Source organism: Lampris incognitus, chromosome 1 (assembly GCF_029633865.1).
Source record: "Lampris incognitus isolate fLamInc1 chromosome 1, fLamInc1.hap2, whole genome shotgun sequence".
In the NCBI taxonomy this organism is placed as follows: domain Eukaryota; kingdom Metazoa; phylum Chordata; class Actinopteri; order Lampriformes; family Lampridae; genus Lampris; species Lampris incognitus.
This window is the reverse complement of record NC_079211.1, coordinates 19505899-19514591: the sequence shown is the minus strand read 5'-3', so window position 1 is coordinate 19514591 and position 8693 is coordinate 19505899. Positions and strand designations below refer to the sequence as shown.

Sequence of the window (8693 nt, the reverse complement as noted above, 5' to 3'; positions counted from 1 at the left end):
GTACAGTGTCCATTTTGCTTTGTTAGCATTCAGCGCTCCAGTGCACCGTCTTGTCACGTCATGGTGCAGGATCATCACCTTGTCCTCGCATTGCCTTTGCCAGCCTCTTTAGCCAACACCTTTGTCTGCTGAGTCGATTGTCCAAAAGGTCCTAGGGACTAACCAATGAAGTTCAATATGACCTGCAAGTCCACATCTGCTCAGCAGCTTTGAACCTGATCTCAATGTGTCTCGCAATGAGAAAGCACACACACGCACATCGACCAACACAATCTGAGGTCAATTTTACAACACATTACACAACAGTATAGAAAACCCCACTCTCCTCCAAATTGAGGCCACTGACACTGTCTCAATTTAAATACAAATAACATAACAGTGCTTTTTCAATGGGCTCTCTAGGGGATGTGGGGTTGGGGGGACTCATTGTGTGCCTTTAACTAGGCTGCGGCCTAGTTAGAGGCACCCACACTATTGAACAACATTAACAATACTTTTTTTAACATTTTCCCCCCTTTTTCTCCCCAATTTTACTTGGCCAATTACCCTGTTTTCCAAGCCATCCCGGTCGCTGCTCCACCCCCTCTGCCGATCCGGGGAGGGGCTGCAGACTACCACATGCCTCCTCTGATACATGTGGAGTTGCCAGCCGCTTCTTTTCACCTGACAGTGAGGAGTTTTGCCTGGGGGACGTAGCACATGGGAGAATCACGTTATTCCCCCCAGTTCCCCCTCCCCCCTGAACAGGCACCCTGACAAACTGACCAGAGGAGGTGCTAGTAAAGTGATCAGGACACATACCCACATCCGGCTTCCCACCCGAAGACACGGGCAATTGTGTCTGTAGGGACGCCCGACCGAACCGGAGGTAACATGGGGATCGAACCAGCAATCCCCGTGTTGGTAGGCAACGGAATAGACCGCCACACCACCTGGATGCCCTAAAAAAAATGTACATCTGAGAGGTAGTTGACTTGCCCAACATTAGGAGTCTAAACCACAAACTCTTTCTGGAGACTTGTCCCAAACAGGGTTTGAAAAAGCTGGCGTTCTTAGCTACTGAGCAATCCAGCAGCTTCTTTTTAGATGGGGGGGGGGGGGTTGTTCAGCGTTGAACAACATTAATAATGATAACTTCACTGAAACTGCAATAGGGACCACTGGAATGGCTGAGAGAGATAATCTTGCTTCTTGGCAAGCTCACAAACCAAAACTAGACAAGACATAACAAAACCAAGTGGCGTTTATCTCATGCTCAACACAACGATTATTAACCCTTCGAACCCGCGATCCCCGTGTTGGTAGGCAACGGAATAGACTGCCATACCACCAGAACCCCCCTAAACAATTTAGTTAAGCGATGTACCTTTTCGAGCAACAGCAACAAATCAACATATATTTACACCATAATGGTTCCTTTAGATGACGGTGCAGCGGTAGTTGGGGTCAGTGGCCATACTGGAGCCGTCGGGTTTAACCACAGTACTTTTGGATGAGTGCTGGGAGTTGTGGAGTACGTTACGGCGACAAAGACGTTCACGGTAATTCTGGGCAAAGATTAGCAACATGAGAGGGTTGATGCAGCTATGGGAGTAGCTGAGGCAGATACTGATGTTGTAGGCATAGACGAAGGTGTTGGTCGGGGTGTTGTTGCTCAGGTTTATCACCTGAATTACATGATATGGGGACCAGCAGATCAGGAACAGCACAATAACCATCACAACGGTTTTGGTGGCCCTCTTGGCCCAGAGGGACTGCTTTCGCTTCACTCGACGGATGGAGCGGAAAACATGGAAGAGGGTGAGTGAGTAAAAGGTGCTAATGATGATGAGGGGGATGATGAAGCCCAGGATGGACTGGTAGAGGGTGTACCAGTACATGTCCCCAGGCCCATCCAGGAACATCATGCATATCTCCAGCTGTCGTTTGCGCTCAACCTTGGTGTATATCATGACAGGCACGGTAAGGAGGAAGCTTCCCAGCCATACCAGTATGTTGATGATGACAGTCCACTGGATGGTCCTCTTCTCTGAGGTAGGGTGGACAATAGCTATGTACCTAGATAGTAGACATCATAAGCACCTTTTTTACAATTTCATTTAGTAAACACTTTTATTCAAAGCATTATACATCTCCCCCCTCCCCCTTTTCTCCCCAATTGTATCTGGCCAATTACCCCAATTATCCCAGTCACTGCTCCACCCCCTCTGCCGACCCGAGGAGGGCTGCAGACTACCACATGCCACCCACCTCCGATACATGTGGAGTCGCCAGCCTCTTCTTTTCACCTGACAGTAAGAAGTTTTGCTAGGGGGATGTAGCACGTGGGAGAACCATGCTTCCACCCCCCGCCCAGTCCCCCCCACCCCCGAACAGGTGCCCCGACCGACCAGAGGAGGCACTAGTGCAGTGACCAGGACACATACCCACACCCAGCTTCCCACCTGCAGACACAGCCAATTGTGTCTGGACGCCCGACCAAGCTGGAGCTAACATGGGGATCGAACCAGCAATCCCCGTGTTGGTAGGCAACGGAATAGACCGCCACACCACCTGGATGCCCTAAAAGCAATGTACATCTGAGAGGTAGTTGACTTGCCCAACATTAGGAGTCTAAACCACAAACTCTTTCTGGAGACTTGTCCCAAACGGGGTTTGAAAAAGCTGGCGTTCTTAGCTACTGAGCAATCCAGCAGCTTCTTTTTAGATGGGGGGGGGGGGGTTGTTCAGCGTTGAACAACATTAATAATGATAACTTCACTGAAACTGCAATAGGGACCACTGGAATGGCTGGGAGAGATAATCTTGCTTCTTGGCAAGCTCACAAACCAAAACTAGACAAGACATAACAAAACCAAGTGGCGTTTATCTCATGCTCAACACAACGATTATTAACCCTTTTTAGAATAAAAATGTGCCATTCAAAAGAGCAGCAGAGTATGATAACGGGGGGCATTTTTCAAGCAGAGCAGTATCTGGTGGTAGATATACAGTTATATAATTATACTTCTTAAGAGTTGACATGTGGGAGACATGACAACTCTAGCATTTCTATGTACATGCTACTGCAGTATAATACTATAGTGCACTGGCTACTGCAGCCAAAGCCTTTCAGCCCACCACCCTAGTAAGACGTGCTTAAATCTTGTTTAGGATCACGACAACGTACTTGGATCAGGCCTAATCTGAACGCAGACTTTAGAAACACCGCGCTACAGAAGTTTTCCATTGTGTTGCTGTTATCAAAACACGGCGCACTGTCCGCTGAAGTAATAAAGTCTTTTGACAACTCAGATATCATTCGTTGGTTTTTATTAAAAAAGCACGGCCAGGGAAAGTGTCACACAGCATGAATTATATAACAATCTCTCCACAGAGGAAATGTGCATACATTGATTTTTTTTTTGTGTGTGGCTTCCCCCCCCCCCTCCTTTTCTCCCAAATTGTACTTGGTCAGTTACCCTATTTTCCAAGCCTTCCCAGTCACTGCTCCACCCCCTCTGCTGATCCGGGGAGGGCTGCAGACCACCACATGCCTCCTCCGATACATGTGGAGTCGCCAGCCGCTTCTTTTCACCTGACAGTGAGGAGTTTCATCAGGGGGATGTAGCGCATGGGAGGATCATGCTGTTCCTCCCAGTTCCCCCTCCCCCCCGAACAGGCGCCCCGACCGACCAGAGGAGGCACTAGTGCAGCGCCCAGGACACATACCCACATCCGGCTTCCCACCCGCAGACATGGCCAGTTGTGTCTGTAGGGACACCCGACCGAGGTGGAGGTAACACGGGGATTCAAACTGGCGATCCCCATGTTGGAAGGCAACGGACTAGACCACTATGCTACCCGGACGCCCCATATACATTGATATTTTAACATGTCTGTTAGCATCTCTCCCCTTAGAGGAGCGATTTTGAATTAGTTTCTAAAGAGGAAGGGACACTAGAAAAATACTGAGTGTAATACATAGAAATGTGTTCTTGAAACAGAAGATGGACAGCTGTCAAACAATAGCAGAAGCTAGATTAGTGGTTGCACAATAAAATTCTTCCACGCTATCATTGTAAAATGGTGCCTGAAACACTATGAGGGTCTGGGCTGGCACTGCTATCCAGGTAAGATCAGTGCATGTTGGACAGCCGTGTGGGAGGTACTCCTCATCTGTGTCTACTTTGGCCAGGCTCTCTTTTCAAGAAGACAGAAGAAGACACTTTATTATTTGTCATTGTACATACCTACAGGGGCGACACGGTGGCGCAGTGGTTAGCGTAATCGCCTCAGAGCAAGAAGGTCCTGGGTTTGAGCCCCAGGGTTGTCCAACCTTGGTGGGTCATCCCGGGTCGTCCTCTGTGTGGAGTTTGCATGTTCTCCCCGTGTGTGCGTGGGTTTCCTCCGGGGGCTCCGGTTTCCTCCCACAGTCCAAAGACATGTAGGTCAGGTGAATAGGCTGTACTAAATTGTCCCTAGGAATGAATGGGTGTGTGTGTTTGTGTGTGTGTGTGTGTGTGTGTGTCGGCGTCGGCCCTGTGATGGTCTGGTGGCCTGTCCAGGGTGTCTCCCTGCCTGCCACCCAATGACTGCTGGAATAGGCTCCAGCATCCCCGCGACCCTGAGAGCAGGATAAGCGGTTAAGACAATGGATGGATGGACATACATACAACGAAATTTGTTCTCTACATTTAACCCATCCTATCGTATAGGAGCAGTGGGCAGCTGAAGCGCCCAGGGACCAACTCCAGTTCTTCTTTCCATTGCCTTGTTCAGGGGCACAGGCAGGAGTATTAACCCTAACATGCATGTCTTTTTGATGGTGGGAGGAAACCGGAGCACCTGGAAGAAACCCACATAGACATGGGGAGAACATGCAAACTCCACACAGAAAGCACCTGAGACGGCCTGGGGTTCGAGGACCTTCTTGCTGTGAAACAACAGCGCTCACCACTGGAGTGGTTAGTGCTTTTATCTGACCTACAACATTAACACAAGCGTTGGCCACAGCGAATAACCCAGGAATCATTCCAAACAGAGCTGCCACGAGGTATATGTCTCCATCATAAGCACATGTCCATGTTTATGAAATTGTAGAGATGAAGGAGAAACAGTTATCTATTGTGAGCTTTTATACTTGAATAATTGACCCAGATCTTCTGGATAGTTGTTTTTACATCCGCTGTGTGATCAAATCAAACCAGAAACCAACAAAAGTTAGAGTGAAAGCGTTCCTTATAGATGTGCCGACTCCAGCATGTTTACGAGTCGAGGGGCCAATATAACGCTTCTTTTTCCTGATAAATGGATAAGTGGTTATCTTCATATGCGATCAGGTTGACAGCTTTATTTTTTATTTAAACAAACAGTATTCATGGATCCATTGGGAAACTTCTGTTGCCGGCTGAATTTACACGTTACTTGTCTGTGTGTGCATGTTCACAGGCGTAAATGTGCATTTGACGTTTTTTTCTTGTCGTACTTGTCTGTCTTTGCTAATCACATCATACAAATCTTGTGATGAACAGGCGTGTATGTATTAAATCCCATATGATGACTCCATCCCAGCAGAGATTTTCAGCGGGGCATCCTGCTATATTCCAAGTGATCTAAGTTTCACTTGGTGGACAAGTCTACGGTTTATCCTTTCGATCACCATGAGTAGATCAGTCATCATTTTTAAAGTATACTATGACGGTTGAACGCATGAGTGGAGAATCAATGTCAGATCTGCCATAGTGATATGCTGCCTTGGGTCCATTTGCTCAGACATGATGGAGACTGAACACATCTACTGTCATTGTTTTAAGTACAAGTTAGTGCAAAACATAGAGGGATCATGTGATATAGTTAACCAGGCCTACTTCTATTCCTGGTGTATGTATGACGTTAAAATGAAATGTCTGTGTGCATGTGTGTGTGTGTGTGCATGTGCTCGTTCAGATTTGCAGAGGATATTAGTAGGTTGAAAAAAGTGACGTTTTAACCAACTATGGGGGTTATTAATTCCTTCCTGTTATCTTTTCTGAGGAGGCTCTGCTTGCTGAAGCTCGGTGGTATCAGACAAAACAAGTATGGAGGGGCGTCAGCAACAGCAGAGCAAATAGATTCCAGTCACAAACAACAACCTTAATACAGGCTGCACGCTGAAAAACATGTTGAACTTAAAGATGCATGAACAAAAACTTTGGGTCTCTCTTCTATTTTCTTCTTACACTGTTGAAGTCGGCTGAGTGCTTCCATAGCAAGACGGTTGGATATTAAAGGAGAATGTGGTGGAGGAGAATGGGTGTCATTAAGGTTACCCATTAAGAATCTCCCAGACTGAACTGGGTCAACAGTTTACCAACACTTGATATATTTAATCCAGGCTCGGCGTTGTGCTTCTGACATATAGAGAGGCTTAAAATGCAAAATATCAATCAATCAAACAAAAACGATAGTGCCGCCCTTTAGAGATTTCCTTTCGTTGCACTTTTTATTTCATCTTACAGCATCACATTTGAACTAAGGTTTATGACCACAACCGTCTGTGTTTAAGCACATCTGGGATCAAGTGCTGAATTAATCTTTTTCGGAGACAAAGTCAACATCCCCACTCAGTATGTGCATGCACAACTTGTATTTGCATTATGGGGCAACATAGCGGGCACCAGGCCAGAAATTGTAAGAATTTACTATTTCAACATTTTCTGCACTGGACTTTATCTCTTTATGGTTTCCATTTTGTCATTTTTATTTTCCCCTTTAAAAAAAGAACAAGTGATAGAGTGTAAATCATTTTGGAACTAAAAAGAACAGATTTAATAATCTGCTGAACGCCTCCCACTGGATTTATCCGTAATAACCTGCTGCGTTGAATTATTTGTCACGTAAATAGACCTTTTTGGCATGAGCATACATGCACGGTGATAGTGCACAGTGTGCGTGTTATTACCAACATACATCTAAGTTCAATGGGGCTGCAATCAAACAACACCTCTGACTGGTATTCAGGTGGTGTGGAGATCCTGGGACACGACAGACCATTGTGTTTTTTGGTTCTGTTACGACCCGTGTTGAGCAAGAGCAGCACCGGCCCCCAACAAGTAAACCGAATGTATGGTGTTCAGGTTCTAAACTTTGTCCTTAGATTCAGCACATCGGTTCTGGTTTGATGAATCAATAATTACCCAACTTCATCCATTCCAAACAACAAGTCGTCAGATTGGAATGCCAAACCATTTTATTATTTTTTTGGTTGTTTTGAGGTTTTGAGTGGAACCTAAACTATGATTTAAAAAAGAAGAGAGAGAGAGAGAGAGAGAGAGAGGAGAGAGAGAGAGAGAGAGAGAGAGAGAGAGAGAGAGAGAGAGAGAGAGAGAGAGAGAGAGAGAGAGAGAGAGAGAGAGAGAGAGAGAGAGAGAGATGTTCGAAAAGTGAGACAAAATTATCACAAGACACACATTCGCCATCAGGGAGGCTATGGCCTATTTCAAGAGTCCTCGGTTGACAAAACATCCCCGCAGACTGGCTTCTCCATATTTTAGAGATGTTAAATGATGAATTAATTACCACACGTGGCCAAGTGATTTTTTATTTTTCTCTTCCTTTAGCGTTTGGGATAAACCTTTTTCTACTAATAGGCTGGCCTCTGTGATGGTCCAAAAGGCACCACTTCCGCTTCTAATGTGAGAACTGATTTTGTGGACGCCAACAGAGACAGGTGAACACCTTACCTGTCAATGCACAAGACAGTGACAACTCCCACTGTTGTGAACTGGTTGCTGACATCCACCACCACGACCGCCTTGCACATGAAGTTTCCGAAGACCCACTGCCTGTCTCTGACAAGCTGGTGGATGTTGAAGGGCATCACAAGCAGGAACAGCGTGTCTGCGATCGCCAGGTTCAGCACATAGACGTCCGATACCATTTTCTTTTTGCATGCGGCCACAGCGTAGATAACCAGCCCATTGGCTATGACTCCCACGAAGCACAGAATGCCGTAAACCGACGGGAGCACGTGCATGAAGGTGGCGACGTCCATGTGGCTGTAAGGTGACGTTGCGTTTAAACACGTCTGCTCCCCCGACCTATTGGCTTCGCCGTTTTCGCAGAAGATGTTGGTTGTGTCGTTCATCTTCCGCCGTAATTGAGAGCGCCCGGGCTAAAAAATCAGCCCGAAGGCGAACAAACTGGGGGGGGTGGGACAAATAAAATAAAATTAAAAAATAACGTCGTCTCCAAACTTCTGCAGCAATCCGGTGGTCAAAAGCAAAACGAGCCCTCTTCTTTGGAGTTGGGCCACCGCGGATGAGGGGAGTGGGTCGGGGGGACGAGAATGCTGCGTTACGTCGGATTCGCCGCAAAAATAAAACGGCGCATCGGGACACATTTATTATCTGCGTGTTACAAATCAACTCTGCGTCAAGTACACGCCAGGGAGGGGGAGAGCCCCCCCTCCTCTCCCCCGGGATGAGGCTTCCATTTCACTCTTGATGCTCCAAGATGAAGTTGAGGCAGACTGCTGCTAGACATGATACTGGAAATCTTTTGCATCTGCATCTTTTTTTTTCAACATTTAGAACCAAGATTGTGTTCGTTTATTTATCTTATAACACTTGTTTCATGTAAGGCGATATGTTGTGTGTCCTATGTTGTCGGCTAAAGGTTACCTAATCAATCACTCACTCAATCAATCAACCGATCAATCAATCAATCAATCA

The 8693-nt window shown here is 46.5% G+C and overlaps 1 protein-coding gene across 1 annotated transcript; it reads right to left on the bottom strand.

Moving 5' to 3' along the window:
• Positions 1-1418: 1418 nt before the first annotated feature.
• On the bottom strand, positions 1419-8107 carry LOC130125402 (melanin-concentrating hormone receptor 1). Its single transcript, XM_056294971.1, has 2 exons — positions 7704-8107; positions 1419-2058 (listed from the first exon to the last, which is right to left on the bottom strand). Exons 1-2 carry the CDS (start codon positions 8105-8107, stop codon positions 1419-1421), a joined length of 1044 nt encoding a protein of 347 aa, XP_056150946.1.
• Between the last annotated feature and the right edge of the window lie 586 nt (positions 8108-8693).

Coding starts and splice junctions, on each gene's coding strand:
- LOC130125402 (XM_056294971.1), bottom strand. CDS start 8,107: ATGAACGACACAACCAACATCTTCTGCGAAAACGGCGAAGCCAATAGG. Junction 2,059..7,703: donor ACTGTCTTGTGCATTGACAG/GTAAGGTGTTCA, acceptor TCTACTATCTAG/GTACATAGCTATTGTCCACC.